The sequence below is a fragment of the Solanum pennellii genome, chromosome 1 (genome assembly GCF_001406875.1).
Source record: "Solanum pennellii chromosome 1, SPENNV200".
NCBI classification, from domain to species: domain Eukaryota; kingdom Viridiplantae; phylum Streptophyta; class Magnoliopsida; order Solanales; family Solanaceae; genus Solanum; species Solanum pennellii.
The window spans coordinates 104,253,629-104,273,201 of record NC_028637.1 but is presented as its reverse complement, the minus strand read 5'-3'; the positions used below and the strand labels follow the sequence as shown (position 1 = coordinate 104,273,201).

General features: G+C 30.3%; 2 protein-coding genes and 1 long non-coding RNA gene across 6 annotated transcripts; 2 read left to right on the top strand and 1 right to left on the bottom strand.

Moving 5' to 3' along the window:
- The first annotated feature begins 4,069 nt into the window (after positions 1 to 4,069).
- LOC107008389 (ABC transporter G family member 11-like) lies at positions 4,070 to 8,431 on the top strand. Its single transcript, XM_015207406.2, has 8 exons — positions 4,070 to 4,371; positions 4,503 to 4,582; positions 6,181 to 6,639; positions 6,720 to 6,806; positions 6,880 to 7,005; positions 7,138 to 7,329; positions 7,408 to 7,494; positions 7,562 to 8,431. The coding sequence occupies exons 1-8, from the start codon at positions 4,185 to 4,187 to the stop codon at positions 8,225 to 8,227; spliced, it is 1,884 nt and encodes a 627-aa protein (XP_015062892.1). The 5' UTR covers positions 4,070 to 4,184; the 3' UTR covers positions 8,228 to 8,431.
- On the bottom strand, positions 8,399 to 18,565 carry LOC107008390. Of its 4 annotated transcripts, none has more exons than XR_001455254.2 (3): positions 18,305 to 18,565; positions 15,325 to 15,988; positions 8,399 to 8,977 (listed from the first exon to the last, which is right to left on the bottom strand). It is a non-coding gene; the product is annotated as an uncharacterized LOC107008390 (long non-coding RNA). The 4 variants fall into 4 exon arrangements; XR_003579392.1 differs by having other exon boundaries at positions 15,325 to 15,420; XR_003579391.1 differs by lacking the exon at positions 8,399 to 8,977 and adding an exon at positions 12,348 to 12,619.
- On the top strand, positions 10,949 to 17,927 carry LOC107008387 (ABC transporter G family member 11-like). The gene is made up of 9 exons (XM_015207404.2): positions 10,949 to 11,966; positions 14,990 to 15,206; positions 15,343 to 15,422; positions 15,550 to 16,008; positions 16,124 to 16,210; positions 16,295 to 16,423; positions 16,506 to 16,697; positions 16,825 to 16,911; positions 17,016 to 17,927. Exons 1-9 carry the CDS (start codon positions 11,892 to 11,894, stop codon positions 17,730 to 17,732), a joined length of 2,043 nt encoding a protein of 680 aa, XP_015062890.2. The 5' UTR covers positions 10,949 to 11,891; the 3' UTR covers positions 17,733 to 17,927.
- Positions 18,566 to 19,573: the final 1,008 nt, after the last annotated feature.

Here is a 19,573-nt window from a genome sequence, read left to right as displayed (position 1 = left end):
ACTTGTCCTTTTTTTTTTTGTCCGCTAAATTTTTATTTTCATTACTCTTTTTATTTGAAGATCGAAGATATTTTTTCTAATTAGAAAATATTTAAATTTTAAGCTTTTTATTTAATATTAAATAAGATGATTTATAACCACACAATTGTCTAGTTTTAAACAGGATGATTTAAAAAAATCTATATATTTATTCACCACTCAAATGGGGAGAAATTCCCAATTGTTTTGGATGGATTTGGAATATTTTGTTCTTTTAACAGTGATTAGACTACGTGTCTAGATTTTATTTTTTTCACAGAAAAATTAACGCCAACATGAATTATTGATAGGCAAAGGCACCACAATGTAATTGATCATGTCATTATATTGGAAAGGAGCAACTGCCCCATCCTAATTCATGAGAAAAACTTTAAACTAAAATCTAGCAATGGATAAGAAACGAATTTTTTAATAATAATTAAATCTAGCCATATTTGAATGTTATGACAATATTGAAGACCATGAATTTCAAAAAGTCTTATAACTATATACAATATGACAAGTTTAAAGACATAAAGTAGTGAAAATAATCATTTCTTTCTCAAAATTATGTGCCGATTCTCATAGGTTGAATTCACGTAAACTGACATTGAAAGAATAGAATAGAAGTAGTGGATTGTGTTATCAAAAAGGGCATAATAAATTAAAAATCTAACAAGTTGACAAATAGGGTAATAACAACAAATAATAAGTAAAGGCTGATATTTTCCTGGATTTGGAAATGAATGGTGAAATATAAATGAAAGAAAAATATGTTTGTCATATTTAGTAAAAGTGTGACTGTGAAAGTTAATAATCAACATATGTAACAAAAACTCACAACAAACTTTATCAAAAAAATCAGAATCACCAACATGGATTGTGATAAATTAGTGTGAGTGTTTCACCTTTAACTAGAGATCTCAAATTCGAGTCTTAAATATGAAAAAAATTCTATTGAAAGTGTCGCCTCAAGATAAGTTAAAAAAAATAAAAAATAAAAAAATCAGACCCTCTATTAAGTCTTTACTACATGTATAAGCACTACTAGCTTGTGATTCGTGTAGAGCTAGAGTGTCTATACCCTATAATACTAGAATTTCGAGACTCTTCTTGATGTCTATAATTATAATCCAAAATAAAGGATCGACCCTTCGAGTTTTAACTAGAAAAGGTAAATCTAAACCATAGTAAAATGTTGATGAATACAAGTCCACTTAATTGACATTGGAGCTCCATTAATTATGGCTGTGGCAAATCAAGTTCAAATAAACTTCTTTTGCGTTTAAGAATTAATGACATACCATGCATGTGATACATGTAAAGGGTTATTTTTATAACCAAATTAAACTCACTACGTTTAAATCAGATCTCCAAGTAAGGACAATAGCATTAACTACTTAATACTTTCTTTGCTCTTAATTATTTGTTTAATTCTTTTTAGTTATTTCATTTTACTCGTCTATTTTGTTAGATCAAGAAATGATAAAAAGATTTTTTTACATATTATAACTTTAATTAATTAATTTTGAAAAAGGTAAAAAATTTCTAAAGTTTTAAATTTTTAATTCATTTACTTTATAATTAATAAGCTAAAATAGTAAATTCACTATATCAATTAATATTTTCTTGATAATTATATTAATTTAAAAATAGACAAATAATTAGAGATATAGAAAATATCGATTAATAGTACGTGTTCATCATGTCACACGGAGTAGAAATAGTCTTTGCCTTTAATGACAATAGTACGCGCCATCGCTTCTTCACCACAAATTAATCGTAGTACTATATTACTTCGTCTTTTTTTCGTGTCTTCAATACTCTCTATATTAAAAAAAAATAATTATTTAATCGAAAATAATAAAATTTTAAACTTTTCATTTTGTCTTTAATAAAATGATCTATAACCATATAAATGTCTATAATTTGTTTTAGATAGCATATTTCAAAATAAAAAAATCTATTTATTTATTCATTACTAAAATCCAGATTAATTCCCTAGCGTTTTGGAAGGATTTGGAATTTCTCGGTTTTTTTTTAAATATTGCTTATATTACGTGTCTAGATTATTAGTTTTTCCACACAAAAATTAACCCCAATATGAATTATTGATAGGCAAAGGCACCATAATATAATTCATTCATTATATTATAAAGGAGCAACTGATTCATAACAAAAACTAATTAACTATTACAACTATGAACACTAAAATCTAGGAATGAGTAAGAAACGTGTTTTCTAATACTACTTAAATCTAGACATGTTTGATTTCTAGGATTAAGAATTTGGATCTGATAATTATTGCTAGTTGTTAAGAACCAGAAATCTAATTAAACACCCCACCTCCATATGATTTTAAACCTGTGTCTTCATGTGGTGGCTAATGATAAATTTTGAATTTCTTATATTATTTTTGAAATTTTTTTATAATCTCACACACATATTATAACGCATTTAAAACTACAATTTTCAGAAAAGAATAATCTTAAAACTCCTTATGAAGTGATGAACAGTGCTACATAAATTGAAACTGATAGAATTATAAAATGGTAGAGAAGTACTTTTTTTGTCCCTAATTACTTGTTCATTTTTGAATTGATACACCTATTAAGAATACAATTACTGACATAGTGAGTTTACCATTTTATCCATGTTATTATGAAGTGGATGAATTAAAAATTTAAGATTTTCAAAAATATTTTTATCTTTTTTTAAAATAATTAATTGAGGATATAATAAGTAAAAAAAATTTATTCTTTCTTGACTTGTCAAAATGATCAAGAATCAAGGACAACTAAAAAAAAAATAAGACAAAAAAAAGTAATGAATTGTGTGTTTTCTAAAAAAGATCTAACGAGAGAAAATAACAAATACGAAAAAATTGATATTTTGTTTGATACGAAAACAAATAGTAAAATTTGAATGAAAGCAAATAGATCGATTTCTTACCTTATAATCTCCTAAAGCGACGTACGACTCAACAAAGACCAGACAATAAATATGATTAGTAAACATGAAAGCAACATATGATTCATCAAATACCATCAACGTGTTTTAAATGTTATAAGGCTTTTATTTCCTGTATATAAATTTTCTTACAAACTTGTTTTTAGCCTTTTTAATATTCATTTATTGTTTCTACACTAATAAATTAAGCGTAAAAATTATTTATTATATCCCTAATTAAACTCTCTCTCACAAACTATAATGCTAAACTTATATTATCATTAACCTTAATGTATGCAGGTATATATTTAAGTCTGTCTTCGCTTGTAGAATTAGGGTTTAAAATTTATTAGGAGATTAGAACTTGTTAGTATGGCAATTTTCATTATCTTAATAGAATTTATTTTAAATTATGGTTTAAAATTAATTTAATATAATAGATGATCTTTTAGAATTTATTTATATTACATGCATTGAAATATGAAATGTTCATAAAGTTATTATTACCTTTTTAAAAAATAAATAGATACAAATATAGAAAATATAGAGTTAAATTGAGAGAGGGGTTGGAGATGGTCAACTGTTATTTCTCTTCTTTCTAATCTTGCGAAAACATTGTTAATACCTTCTTTTTTTTTTCTAATTCTGTAGAAAATAATAACGTAAATTAATAAATAAAATAATAATACATAAACTTAAAACAAAATATAAAATTTATTATTTAAAAATAATAAAATTATGAAATGAAACTTAACCAAACATATAATTTTTTGTTTTTACTTTTTCTTTTTTATGAAAGAGCAATTTTTAGTTTCTTTTAAAAAATAAAAAACAATTTTTACTTTCAATTTAAAAGTAGTTTTACATACAACTACTTTTTTTTACAAAAAAAATAAAATCTCAAAATTAATGGAGCTCCCAACCACAATATCAAACAGGTTAATTATAAATCTCTAACCCAAACTAATTTAATATTAGACCTAATTCATGGGTCAATACGTAGACTCATTTATTAAATAGGACAAACTCACAACAAACCTGTACAAAGAAAAATTAAATTACTTCATTGCTTAATATATCTATATATATACACACACTGATGATCACTACAAGAACATAAATCACTACTTCCCTCGATTTGTTTCATGCTTCTCTTAAAGTTGTTAGTAACATTATATATATATATAAAGTAAATAACTTTTAAAACATCGTTAAAAATGAATATGTCAAAAAATGGAGAGGTTTTTTTGACGTGGGAAGATTTGTGGGTGACGGCTTCAAGCTTGAAAGATGGCAACAAAGCCATACTTAAAGGTTTAACAGGCTATGCTAAGCCTGGTCAGCTCTTGGCTATCATGGGACCTTCTGGCTGTGGCAAATCTACGCTTCTCGATACAATAGCCGGTACATACATACGTATATATATATTTCACCACGTAGATTTAATATATATATAGTACTCGATCAAAACGGAATTTTTTTTAACACTATAGTGTTATTATTTTGATTAGCTATTTATTTTATGTTATTATTAGGGAGATTGGGATCGAGCACAAGGCAGAGTGGAGATATTCTAATCAATGGTCGCAAACAAACACTGGCTTATGGAAACTCTGTGAGTAAAATTTTAAGAATCAATTAATTACTTAGCTTGGTAATTAATTGATTCTTAAATGTGCATGAATATTATAAACATGTACGTACATGGCTTCTTCGCTAAAACAGAGGCAATTAAGAAATAATAACGGAAAAAGTGTTTGATATGTTTCTGGAGTCTCAACTTTGTGATTTAAAATTGATATATCGATCTCTCCTTATACTAAATATGGTTCCGTTACACAAATGACCAGATGTACATTTACCGTAATTGGCCCGGATATACCTTAAAGTAGTGAAAAATTTAATTTTAAATTATTTTTTAAAATTTTTTATTTTTATAAATATCTCCTTGATAGATCTATTTTATTTTTTGGTTATTTTATTAATTTTATTTCATTTTAATGAGAAAATATAAAAAATAAAAAGAAAGAAGGGTAAACGGAAAAAAAAGAAGAAGAAAATAAAAAAGTAAGAAAAAAAATCAAGACTAGTTTGTGTGTGGCTATATTGTAATTCATTTTTTTTATTTATTATAGAAAAGTTGGAGAATTTATGAGATATTTTACAAAAAGATGAGTGAGATATAAATTTGCACATCAAAATATGAAAGTTAAATTATTTGGTAAATTAAAGAAGACAAAAAAATTACGTTTAGAACAGAATAAAAAATACCTCCTAACTTTGCCAAAAGATAAAATATATACCTGGATGAATTTTATTTTTGTAATAAAAAATAATTTAAAATATACTTTTTCACTTTTATTAGATAAATAACTAAAAGGTTTATCCAGGTAATTAAGTATGTATGTAAGTAACTTTTAAGTTAATACCACAAAAAATTGCTCAATTTAAAAATTTATTCATTAAATTTTGTTTTATATTCAATAAAATTACTTAATTGACTTTGACTTTTATATGAATAAAATCACTCAACTAAATTTTGCGCTAAGAAATCTAATATGGCAACATAAAATATTTATTTTGATGCCATATAAATATAAACCCCCCAAAGAAATAAAATTAAAAGGAAAAAACTTTTGAAGGAGTTTTGACGGACAAAATTACTATAGATTTTAATTCATAAAATTGTTTTATATTTAAAATGAACAATCTTTCTACCCTAAAACGCTAATGGTGAAACTAAGGGTGCGTTTGCTACGGAGGAAAATGTTTTTCATGGAAAATAATTTTCTGGAAAACAATTAGATTTTAGACTTATTTTCTCATGTTTGGTTGGTGAGTAGAAAATATTTTTTGGAAATGATTTTTAGTGTTTTCTTATTTTCTCATGTTTGGTTGGTGAGTAGAAAATATTTTTTGGAAATGATTTTTAGTGTTTGATTTATGAATGAAATATGTTTTTGAGACACATATTTTATTTTTACTAAAGTAAAAAATAATTTATGAAATTGAAAATATTTTTAAAAAATAAAATTATTAATTTTTTGAAGCGTTGTGGAGAGGGTGTAGGAGTGAAAAAATAAAATTTTGAACTTGATATTATTTTAAAAAAAGCCAAATTGCAGGATCAAATTTAGCTTTGTAAAAAGAGGAGCAAATTGTTACTCGTTGACTATATACAGTTTGTACTAACATTTTGATACAATCAATCAGGCCTATGTGACTCAAGAAGATACTCTAATGGCAACTCTCACAGTAAAAGAAGCTGTATACTACTCAGCTGAACTACAACTTCCAAATTCCATGCCAAAATCAGAGAAAAAACAAATAGCAGACATGACTATGAAGGAAATGGGGTTGCAGGATGCAATGGAAACAAGAATTGGAGGATGGAGTGGGAAAGGAATTAGCGGAGGACAAAAAAGGAGAGTCAGCATATGCTTAGAGATTTTAACGCGCCCAAAACTTCTCTTTCTTGATGAACCAACTAGTGGACTTGATAGCGCGGCGTCTTATTATGTCATGAAAACAATTGCAAGCCAATGTCAGGGAAGAACAATTATTGCCTCAATTCATCAACCTAGCACTGAAGTTTTCAGTCTTTTTCATTCTTTATGTCTTTTGTCTTCTGGAAGAACTGTCTACTTTGGACCTGCTAATGCAGCAATTGAGGTGACCATGTTATTTGAATTTCTTAAAATGACTAATTTAATCAATCAAAACATTAATATTAATGAATTGAGTTGCTGCAGTTTTTTGCGTTGAGTGGTTATCCTTGCCCGACGCTCCAGAATCCATCTGATCATTTTCTCAAAACAATTAACAGTGATTTTGATCAGGTATATATGATCTTTTTGTATTAAAATATACATATTATGTGTATCAGTTGAAACTTTTGGCTATGAATAATAGGACATTGAACAAGGTCAAACTAGTTGGAAATCAACAGAAGAGGTGATTAATATCCTGATAAAGTCGTATAGTGATTCTGATAAGTACAGAGCTGTTCAAAGTCAAGTTGCTGAAATCTGCAAACAGGTGCAAAAAAAAAAACTCTGTTTCAATTGATGTTCCCCTGTTATTAATAGGTGAAGCTACATGTAGAAACAAGAATCCCCTTATTTAAAATCCTGACTTTGCTGGCTCAACGACTTTCTAAATCATGTACAGGAAGGTGAAATACTGGAGAAAAGAAGCCGTGCCAGCGTCACAACTCAAAGCCTTGTTTTGACAAGAAGGTCATTTGTGAACATGTCCCGAGATCTTGGATACTACTGGCTGCGCTTAGCTGTTTATATTGTAATAGCTGTAGGTCTTGGCACTATCTACTATGATGTTGGCTTTTCTTACTCTTCAATTCAGGTAAATCATGAGAAACACACATCGACATGTATTTAATGATTGTTTCAAATTGCCTGATTATTTACATGGTGAAAATAGTCAAGAGGCTCCATGCTCATGTTTGTGGCAACATTCATCACTTTTATGGCCATTGGTGGATTCTCCTCTTTTGTGGAAGAACTCAAGGTAAAATACATTTGGTATGTATTTTCACCTTTTCTTCATCTCATGATGTGCTAATAATGTATGCTAGGTATTTCAACGAGAGAAACTAAACGGTCATTATGGCTCTGGTTCATTTGTCATTGCCAATACACTTTCTGCTATACCGTACTTGGTATTGGTATCTTTTATCCCAGGAGCTATCGCTTATTTCCTCACTGGACTACAAGGTGGATTCGAGCATTTCATGTGCTTTGCATTAGTCCTCTTCACGTGTATGATGTTAGTTGAGAGCCTAATGATGATTGTAGCAAGCATTGTGCCTAATTTCCTCATGGGATTAATAACTGGAGCAGGAATACAAGCAGTTATGTGCTTAAGTGGAGGATTCTTTCGATTATCAAATGAGTTGCCTAGGGTATTCTGGAAGTACCCTTTACACTATGTCGCATTTCATAAATATGCTTACCAAGGATTGTTCAAGAACGAGTTTGAAGGACTCAAAATTCATGACGAGAACATGAAAGGTCTGATCAAAGGGGAAGATATTCTGAAATATAATTGGGAAATGGATATGGATTACTCAAAGTGGGTGGATCTTGCCATTTTACTGGGGATGATAATTTTATACAGGCTTTTGTTCTTGCTGTTAGTCAAGGCTGGTGAAAAGGTTAAACCAGCTGTAAGAGCAATCATGTCTAACTCACCTCAACAAATCAATTCAGCAGAAACACCTTTGCATGAATTTGCTGCTTAAATTATTTTACAATGTAGGTGTTCATGGTATTATAGTCTGTTTTCTTGTATAATTTGCTAATTTCATCATGTAATAATAAGTCAAGTGAGTAATATATGTACCTTTTAAGTTAGTTGGATCAACCTTATATAGCAAACTCATCAACTAGATGTTTCAACTCAAAGAATCATATGATGTAATGAAGAGAGCACATTTATTGTTCAATGATTTCTAATAAGTCTTTCCTCTCTAGTATATATTAGAACAACCAAAGGTTGATATAGAAACTGTATATCTAGAGAGAAAACATCACATAATTGTGCAACCATTTGGATTCTCATAGCTATGTTGGTAACCATAATCACCCCTTGGAGGAAAACAGGATGTTGGTGGTTCACCTTGATGCTCCAACAGCGGGGATGGTTGTCCGCGGTGGTGCCCCATTAGCATTGGCGGTGGTCCAGGCGGATGCAATGCCATGCAATGACGTAGAGTATGATCCTCATGAAAGTCATTCAAAGGGTCACGATAATTCATTCTATAGCCCACATCAAGGCTCTCCCCTCTCTGCATTCTCGAGGATCGGTCCAAGTTATCGTTCCAGTAGTAGTTTCTGACGTGTAATGGGGGTCGTGGTGGCCGATGACATGGCCATAATGATGGTGATATTGGTGGTGGTAATGAATCTTCAAGTGGTGTTGGTGGTGGACAAGGCTTGCTTCTCCGCGGACGAATCATGTCATGATCCATTGAAGAGTGCTGGAAGTATTACTATTATAACAAAACATTCGCAGTAGTTAGTATAATCACACAAGTGAGATTTGAAAATTACAGTTAATAACAAATACGAAGTATTTACCTAATGGTACTTGCTTGTAATGAAAAGGATGTGGACGAGGGCGAATAAATGTACAAGGTTATTCAGGAAACTAGGGTTTAATATGAAATACAATAAAATATTAATGGAGGTTCTAAACCCTTTAACAGTGTGATACTTAATCATAAATTTCTTACTTATTTCATTTTATTTTTCCTTTTGAACCTACGCCAATTTTTTATTTTTTTTTTCCATTAATAGAGAACTAGGGATTTTAAATACTACTGGTACTTATTATTTTCTTTTTTCCTTTTTGGTCATGTGCAATTGTGTGTGCTAACTAAAAAATAAGGCAGCTTCATTTGTGTATACTATTTTAACTTAACATACACATAGGAAGGATTAAAAGGCGAATAACATTTCGCTAATAAGTGTTTTCATACTTTAATATGGAGTAACAAATTTTAGTGGATTTGTCTCACAAGTGCAAAAAATAAGAATTTAATATAAAAGGAACAAATATTGTAAAATAGCAAAGGACATTAAAATAGATATATACAACATTCATTTAAGAGGGACTATATAATTACCCTCTTTAAATTGAATAAAAGCTAATAGTACAAAAATAGTAGATTGAAGGAGATCAAGTTGACAATTGACGAGCGGATTTTTTTTATTTTCTATATCTCCTAATAAAATACAAAATAAAAATGAAAAAAAAATCTATACACAGTAAATGCTATGTATGGTACGTATACCATATTATACACGGTAATATAATTAAAGAAGATTCTAAACTAATAATAATGTATGCTCCACCTTCTAATCAATCAATCATAATTAAAGTTATATATGATAAATATCGATTTTACTAATTAATGGTGATTAATGATTAACAAGACAGGGGAGGGAAAATATTCCACATATAAGTAGAGGCAGCAATTTAATATTTGTCTGGATTGGGAAATTAACGAATGGTGAAATATAAATGAAAGCAACATATATGATTTATAAAAAATGAGTAGATGTGGTAATTGATTGACACACACTTGACCAGAATAATTATTTTTCTACTCAAGACACGTAATATATAGTATAAACAGTGAGTTAATAATCTAGAAAATCGGACCCTGTATGAAACAAAACTAGCTAGCTAAAATGTTTAAGATGGGTATGTATCTTTTTATTTCTCAAAAAGAATTGAGCAAAATAAATTTTCATATAAAATGATTAAGTTGTAGGTGAAATAAAATAACTCTTAAGATATTAACTTTATGAACAAAAATTTATAAAGTCTACTCAATTCTTCTACTTACTTAAAGAGAGGTTTAAATTTTGAAAAGATTGTATAACCTTAAACAAATTCAAAAATGTATATGCACCCCTTTTTTGGTCAATCTAAATAATCAATAGATAGTTACATCATACATGTAATTGGAGAATATTAATAGCTAAGTTATTTTAATTGACTACATAAACTTTCACCTTATTGGTGAGAATTCAATTCTCTACTTTGTAATCCCCTCGATTGGTTTCCCTTTTCCCTTCCCCTTCCTCTTCCACTTAGATGTATTATTCTGGAAGTATGGCTGAGCAGATACTGTGATCATACATGGGCTATTTCCCATACGTTGCTTTCTATGTAGTCAAAGCTCATCCTCAAACGGGTAAAACACGGCATTCCTTTAACCTCTTATCTTTTTCCTCGACAAGCAAAAAATTGTCTAATACTATATGTCTTTGTATCATGTTATATGACAGTATTTGATTTAAGTAATGAAGTTTATAACGAAAGGACTTTAATTTATATCTAATCTACACTTACAACTTGTAATTTTTATAGGCATCTTATGCCATTTCTTATGATATATATGAGTCCTAATATAAAATGACATTATCATTATTTTTTAAAAAGACTAAAAATAAAAGTATGAGATATATCTTGGTCATTAAATTTGATCAGCTTAATATAGTTAGCAAACTCATTAATACGTTTCAGCTAAAGGAATCCTTCAGAAAATTGCTGGAAGCGATGGCGAAGACCCACACATTACAAAAGTTTTTTCTAATATTTGTGTGTAAGTAATAATTTTCTAATAAATAAATGTGTACACACATGAAACGCTCTAGGATGTGACATTATTCCAAAATAAGACAAAATAAATATCCTTCCTTCATATATTAGTAGTAAAATCACCAAATAAAATATAATTTTGCCAACATTTCACCGGAAAAACATGCTACAGCAAATAAAAATTTTACCGAGTATCTCGAAATTAATGGCATTAACTCAATTATCACTAAATATTTTTGCAACGATACTAAAGGAAAATCTGTTGCTACTAAATGTCCAACATGTCACTCGGGAAACAATACAATAAATAATATTTAACGACAATAATAAATATTGATACTTATAACCTGCACTTTATCTAAATGATGCTAAAGGCTTCAGCAACTCTGAATATAATGACATTAACTCAATTGCAACTAAATATTTTCTCATGACGAAAATTTATTGACATTATCTATTGAAATCACAATGATTAGACCAAAATTCAATGAGAAGCTATATAAAATAAAATGCTACCGACGTCATTAAGTTTTTGAGATGTGAAATCTAAATTAGATTGAGTTGTCATATTGAATAGTTGAATTTGTGTATATATATAAATATATAATCGTAAACCTATCGAGAAATAAGAAAGTTGAATTGAATTGGTTGGGAAGAAGAGTTAATGTGAGTCGTTGTAGTAGTATTAATGGACAGGCCCATTCTCTTTAATTCGGAATCGATAGTGTTTCTCTTACAAAAGCCCATAACTATAGTAAATACATTTTGTGAAGAGAAAGTTCCATGAATGAAGCATGCATACTTATGTTTATTCAAAAGCATTTATTTTCTCCCATGTGATTTCTAAAATAATCCTTGGTAATAATCAGGTATGGGCTCATCTTTCGTTGACTTTTTCTAAAAAATTAAAATATTCATTCCAAAATGTGATAAAATTGGAGAATCAACCAATGGGAAAATAATTATTAATAACAAATTGCTAAAGTTTAAAATTTTACTCGACATTTCCATGTTTCACGTATTGTTTAGTTCCTATTGACACCGGTGATACTTATTAATTGTGTTGTAATAATTTATGTAGAGGTGTTTATGTTGGGAGGTGGAGTGGGGTGAGGCCTTGAGATTTAATATTCGCTAATTAATATTGTTATTTGGTGAAATGAGGTAATTAATATCTCTCTATAGTTTTGGGATTAAGTCTTGAATCTACCATGTTCCCTCTAAGATGGTGGGTAGGAAGTAACTGGAGGTAAATCATAAGTTACCGATTTATCTAAACTCATACAGCAGAATATATCAAAAAATTCACTAAAAAAAATAAAAATTGTAACATATTTCGTTGTCCCTTACACTAAACAAGATGTGGTATACTGGTATTATTCCAAACTCGAAAACATACAAATTTTGAATCTGCATCCATTCAAGTAGATTCCTTCGTCCTCTCCTCTACTACAAATGTTAACCTCCGCATTCGATCAATTTAGTTCAAAAATCAGTTCGGTCGATTAGTGCCAACATATACCTAGACATGGTACAAGAATCTATATTATTTTCACAAGGATAAAAATCCTGAAATGTTGATTGGTTTTTTTTTACTTCTTAATTGGGAGCTTGGTTTGATTGAATTTGCAGTGCACATAAGCATAAAAGACTTTATATTTAAATTACAAAATCCCTTAAAATTTATGGATTTTGAATACATCACTGGACTTCCGGATACATAGATGAGGAATGTCCGACAGGGGAGGGATGTTCAGATAAGGAATAGAACATCTGAATACATCGCTGGACTAATGGATATATCAGCACACATCTTGATATATAGGTGAAAGAATGTATTAGAGGAGAAGAATATATCCGATAGGGGTTTTTGAAAAAAATTTAAAACGATAGGAAATTTTAGAAATTATGATATTATTAGATGTGTAATTAGATAAATTTTTTCCAAAAAAATATAGAGAGAATTACATGTTGATAGATTTTAAATATTTTGTACCAAAAAAAATCCTAAAATATATGATAAAAGAAAAAAGGTTGGCCGTGATCTAGTTGACTAATAATTGATTGATCTCTATAACTGAATCCATGTTGTTGATTAATTGTTGATTGATCTCTATATCTAAATTTGTATAGCTTGATTCTTTGTTGATTGATCTCTGTAACAGACTTCAAATTCAAACTAAATTGGCTAATAAAAGCATTTTCTAACGGTTGAAACTCTAATTTATTTGTATTATATTATTCTCTTTATTTCAATTTTTTCGTCTTACTTTCTTTTTTAATATGCTTCAAAAATAATCTCTTTATTATTTTAGTTAACTCTTTAATTCTAAACTACTATCAAACATATATATATAGAACTATAAAATCAATGAGCATTTTAATATCTTTTTAACTTAAAAGACCAACATTGTTCACTTAATATTTGGTGCATGGTCGTTGGACTTCCCTATCAAGAGTTCGAGAAAGTGTAGTATCACAATCTTTCTGACTTTTTTTTTTCAAGAGTTTCACATGTACCTTATAATTTTTATAATAATTCTCTGAACTCAATTATGACGCATAATCAAAAAAAATTGAGATTTATATTTGTTTGGACCGTAAAAATAAATCAAGTGAGACGCAATAAGCAATAACACATTTGAGATTTAATATTTATTTATATCATTTAAATAGATATAACATATATCTTAACCTCAATTGATATTTTTTTAATGTTATTCTTATATATGCATATGTTTCACCCATAATCTAGTTCTTATCGACAATTGTGCAAGTGATATTTAAGTTTATGTAATAATTATGTTTTGCTATATTAGGCTCCATGTTCGCTGATTAATATTATTGTTTGGTGAAATGAGGTGAATATTCTTTTTCTCTATTATTCCAAGCTTTTGGGATCAAGTATTGAATGATGAATCGACCACATGAAAGTTTTTAGACTAGTCCCGACGAAGTGCATACGTAACTAATTCGTCCAAACTCAATAACTTCGGGTAAATATGTTGAGAAATTCACTAAACAAATAGAAATTAACATATTTCCTGGATTTGCTTCTATAATATTAGATGACGTTGTCCGCTAATAAACATTTTCTATGTAGCGTACATGACTGGTTTTGTTAACCTAGGCATTCAGTAAGTTCGGTTCAATTCGACTTCTCAATTTTGGCCATTTTAAATACAGGCTTTTAGATAGTGTAGTAATTGGGTTTGTAGTATTGTTCAGTTGCCATTTAATTTCTAATTGTAAACATCCTCATTAAGCAATTAAGATTATATTTAATTTGGTTTCAGTTCTATCTTGTGGAGTTTCATATTTCTGGGTTTTTGTTTTATACGGATAAGTGCCCACCCCTACATATAAGAGTACAAGAATCAATTAAAAACAGCCTAACTGTGTGCTTAAACAGGTAGCTAGTTATTGCTTAGCCTATTATATACTGTGATTATTATACATAGTGTTAAAAGAAAGCGACTTCCATACTGAATTCTTAACCCCACATGGTTACAAATTACTAGAGAGTAGAGATACGTTGGTCCCAAACTTCATTTAACGAAAAAATTATTCAAATCAAAGAAGCAAGAGTTGACAAGAGGGAATTTTTTTTTAAAAAAATGAGAGTTAGGATGAGAACGAGTCATTAATAGCTGAAACTTCAGACTCCAAAGAGAAACATAAATGAGTTGGTTCCCTTGAACTGTTTGTAATACTTAGATATATTTTGACATATTATCTCATTAAAGCCCTAGCTGACAAAGATGACTACAACCTCCTTAAATACCCCATACCTTTTGCATGAAAAAGAAATAAACCACCATTTAGTCTTTGTATTTCCTACAAATTTTAAGGGTATTGTATGGCTTCTGTAAATTTGAATATGGAGTTACAGGAAGTAGAATTGAATAATGCTGAGAAAGGACAAATGGGATCAAAAAGTCGAGGCGTTTTCTTGACCTGGAATGACTTATGGGTTACTGTTAGCACTAAAAAAGGTGGAAGCAAGTCCATACTTAAAGGTCTCACTGGCTATGCTCGACCTAGTGAGCTCTTGGCTGTTATGGGTCCTTCTGGCTGTGGCAAATCTACATTTCTCGATTCCTTAGCTGGTAAATATTAGTATATTACTACTGTTACTATATCTCTAAGAAAATGATGCATATAATATCTTCAATGGGGACAAAATAACAGCTATAATGCTAATTGTTTTTACAAAATATGACTAACCTGATGAACACCTCTCAGGGAGACTGGATTTCAGCACGAGGCAGAGCGGGGAAATTCTGATCAATGGTCACAAACAGAAACTTTCGTATGGAACATCTGTAAGAAATTAAAATCTTCAGCTGAATGCCGCATGCACTACTCATTTTGTTTTCCTTTTTTCACAATAAGATTACTATATTTTTTTTATTAGCATGCATGGTAATGTTCTTTATCCTATAAAATCAGGCATATGTGACTCAAGATGAAACTCTGTTAGCAACACTAACAGTTCAAGAAGCAGTTTACTACTCTGCACAACTCCAACTCCCAGTTTCCATGACAAAATCAGAGAAAAAACAAATAGCAGAGCAGACTATCAAGGAGATGGGGTTGCAAGATGCAATGAACACAAGAATTGGAGGATTTGGTAATAAAGGAATTAGTGGAGGAGAAAAGAGAAGACTTAGTGTTTGCATGGAGATTCTAACGCGGCCAAAACTTCTTTTCCTTGATGAACCAACCAGTGGCCTCGACAGTGCTGCATCTTATTACGTGATGAGCGGAATTTCACGTCAAAGAGAGGGAAGAACCATTATTGCATCTATCCATCAGCCAAGTGCTGAAGTTTTCAACCTTTTCCACAGTTTATGCCTTCTGTCTTCAGGAAGAACCGTATATTTCGGACCTGCTAGTGCAGCAATTGAGGTATGCATATATATTCATTATTCGACTATTGACTTGCCAAGTAATAGAATGGACATATAATACAAGTGACATATGCAATGATTTGATAAGTTTCTATGTTTTTTCATTATGATAGTTTTTCACGAGGAACGGTTTCCCTTGCCCATATCTTCAGAATCCATCAGATCATTTTCTTAAAACAATAAACAAGGACTTTGATGAGGTAAATATTATTTTTTACCTCTTTCTAAGAGAAACCAATTAATGTTACCCTTTTATTAAATTATATCTTGGTTCCTATTTAAAGGATATTGAACAAGGCTCAGCTGGAGGAAGGAGACCTACAGAAGAAGTTATAGACCTTCTCATAAATTCATATAAATCATCAGAGGGATATCATGAAGTTCAGAGCCATGTTGCAGAAATATGTCATCAGGTAATTAAGAAAGAGTTAACTCCCAAAATGGAAAGGAGATGAGAAAGGAGTCTCTCTAATTGCATCCATTAAATATTTTCAGGGTGGTGAAATGTTGGAAAAAAGAAGCCATGCTAACTTCAAGACGCAATGCCTTGTTCTTACTAGGCGGTCAACTGTGAACATGTTTCGTGATCCTGGCTACTATTGGATGAGATTCGTTGTTTATGTCGCCATTGCTTTAAGTCTTGGCTCCATCTACTATAATGTTGGCTCAAACTATCGGTCAATTGAGGTATAGATAGACAGAACACAGATAACGAAACACCAATTAAATTTTACAACTTAATCTCTAAGTACTTTTCAGTTCTTCTTGACGTGCACACGATTTATGAATCATAACACGGTCTTGGATATTGCAGGAAAGAGGTCTAATGGTTGCTTTCGTAGTTTCATTTATGACATTTATGACCGTCGGTGGATTCCCTTCATTTGTGGAGGAAATGAAGGTAGTGTCATTTTCTCATTTAAATTAAAACAATTAACGAGTTATATGATTTATTTTTTACTTATCGTGAGAACTTAATTAACTGCTTGGACAAAAATACTGCAGGTATTTCAACGAGAAAATGTGAACGGGCACTACGGATGTTTGGCTTTTGTCATAGGCAACACACTTTCTTCTATACCATACGTGTTACTAATATCATTGGTTCCAGGTGCCATTGCCTATTTCCTTGCTGGATTTCGAAATGGATTTGAGCACTTCATCTACTTTGCTTTGGTCCTCTTCATCAGTATGATGGTAGTGGAGAGCCTAATGATGAATGTCGCAGCTATTGTACCGAACTTTTTAATGGGCATTGTAACGGGGGCAGGAATACAAGGACTACAAATACTAAGTGGTGGTTATTTTCAATTACCGAGTGAGTTGCCTAAAATACTTTGGAAATACCCACTATACTACATGTCCTTCCACAAGTATGCTTACCAAGGTATGTTCAAGAATGAATTTGTAGGACTAAAGTTTAGAGATGATATGTTTGGAAACAATCATATTATGAGTGGAGAAGTCGTCTTGAGAGAAAGATGGCAAGCAGAAATGGGATACTCAAAGTGGATAGACCTAGTCATTCTGGTCGGTATACTAATTTTGTATCGATTGGTGTTTTTCCTTATAATCAAGACAAAAGAAAAAATTGTGCATGCAAGAAAGACATCCACGGCAATTCTATCAAACCGAAGTACACAAATCATGGCTAAGTCCCTACCTGCCTCACCTCTCCATGGACTCACTCCACCTCATGACACTCCCACCAACAATAGATGAACTAATAGTTAGTCCTTCTGTTCTCTACAAGATTTGACACTATATTTGGCTTCTTATTTCTATAATGTATCAATTTGTACTGTATTGTATTTTACCAACTGTTTTGTGGATGTAATGTTTAAATAGACTATAGCGTTTGATGATGTAAAACTTTTTCCTTTTTGGCCTATAAAAGAGATGGCACTTTACCTTTAACTTGTCATTTTACGATTGATGAGATAATTTATAGCCACAGAAATTTCTTAGGATTGTTACACTGCAAGTTTCAAAAGCTTCTCTTCCATAAATCCGTGTCTAGTTCAACATTGCCACATAAACTGGAACCAAGAGAATGGAGTAGTATTTTTTAGATTTACAACTAAATTTCTCTGTTCCTTGAGAAATTTACTAAAACTGTTGGAAGATGAGAAAACAATACTATAGGTCAAATATTTGATTTGGCTAATACCATATTCTGTCAAATAAAAGCAATTTTCATAGGTTTATACAGAGAAGCATATGATAATTTCATCATTCTAGATTGCTAGAGGTAAGCCAAAACCTAATTAAAGAGGGAATAACAGAAATTGTACCTGATTATCGGATCAATCGAAATCAGACTGGCGAACCATAGCTTAGAAGTAGAAGATAGGTCAACACTTTCCTCTAACTCTCGAAGAATGAGACGAAACCTGAGCCCTAATTCCATGATCGAATTCAGAAGAGAACTCCATAACAAGAGTAGCGTAACGAAAAAGCGCAGAAGTCTGAGGACATGGATGAAAAAGATTAAATTTCACCCCTTGCTAAACGAAAATAGCAAATTGTTTATATTTTCTGTTTGTTTAGCGCAATTCAATTTGAACTTATAAATTATTAATATTTGAATTGATCACGTGTACTTTTAAAGTTGACATTAATTTTCACTCAAATATTTTAACTTGGTTTAAACCCCTTATAGAACTCCTTGATATGTCATTTTGATGATTTTTTTTTGCATTCAGCAAAAATATAATGCTGTGCGTATTTCACTAGCAACCTAAAATTTCAAATTAAAAAAAATCAACTTAAATTTTTAGAAAAATATTTATTTCTTAAGCACTTAGTATGTAAATGAATTAATAATATACATATATCCCCTTTAAATATTATTAGTTTCTTGTTAGTGGGAAAGTTAAGATATTTATTTTAATTTTAGCTTGAAAATTCTAAAATTCAGCTCCTTTTTTAAATCTAAACTTTATTGATTTATTTATTTCAAGTCACTTATATAGCACCTCTTTTCAATCTCGATGGTGATGTCTAGTTCATTATTTATAGCACTTCTCTACTCTCTTTTTCAATTTCATATATGTAATTTTTCTTTGCTTTGGGTAAATTGAGCGCCAATACATGTACTTTAATCCCCAATTTGAGTTTCTTTTGAATGGTTTCAACGGTTGGTTATATATGAATCCATGTTCTGATGAAGGGACCTTTGATCTTAAAAGATGCATTTCTATACCTTTTCTTTTTGAATGAGGAGAAATGCATGAAAATGAGAAGTAACATGTGGATCTGTCTACAAAGCAGTAAAATAATAAAGAAATGAAAGTGATATTGATCAAATTGCATTATCACTTGCTATGTTCTTCAATTTTTCAATCAGATATCGAGATATTACAACAATTCGACATTATAATTCCTTTCTGGTGCGACAACTCTCTGTTAGTTCAGTGCATCTACAAGTAATAATGGTCAAATAGGTTAATTTGTTAATCTCCACAACCAACTCCACAAGACTCTTGGAAAGAAATGAAGACCTTTTAAGTCTTTGAGAAGGTAAATGTTATTTTTGGGTGTGTCAAAACAGGATAGTCATA

Bases quoted from the DNA above. Each gene is read 5' to 3' on its own strand.
- LOC107008389 (XM_015207406.2), top strand. From the start codon at position 4,185: ATGAATATGTCAAAAAATGGAGAGGTTTTTTTGACGTGGGAAGATTTG. The intron at 4,583-6,180 runs GTGAGTAAAATT...ACAATCAATCAG, and splicing joins CACTGGCTTATGGAAACTCT to GCCTATGTGACTCAAGAAGA. The intron at 6,640-6,719 runs GTGACCATGTTA...GAGTTGCTGCAG, and splicing joins CTGCTAATGCAGCAATTGAG to TTTTTTGCGTTGAGTGGTTA.
- LOC107008387 (XM_015207404.2), top strand. From the start codon at position 11,892: ATGCATACTTATGTTTATTCAAAAGCATTTATTTTCTCCCATGTGATT. The intron at 16,009-16,123 runs GTATGCATATAT...TCATTATGATAG, and splicing joins CTGCTAGTGCAGCAATTGAG to TTTTTCACGAGGAACGGTTT. The intron at 16,211-16,294 runs GTAAATATTATT...TCCTATTTAAAG, and splicing joins TAAACAAGGACTTTGATGAG to GATATTGAACAAGGCTCAGC.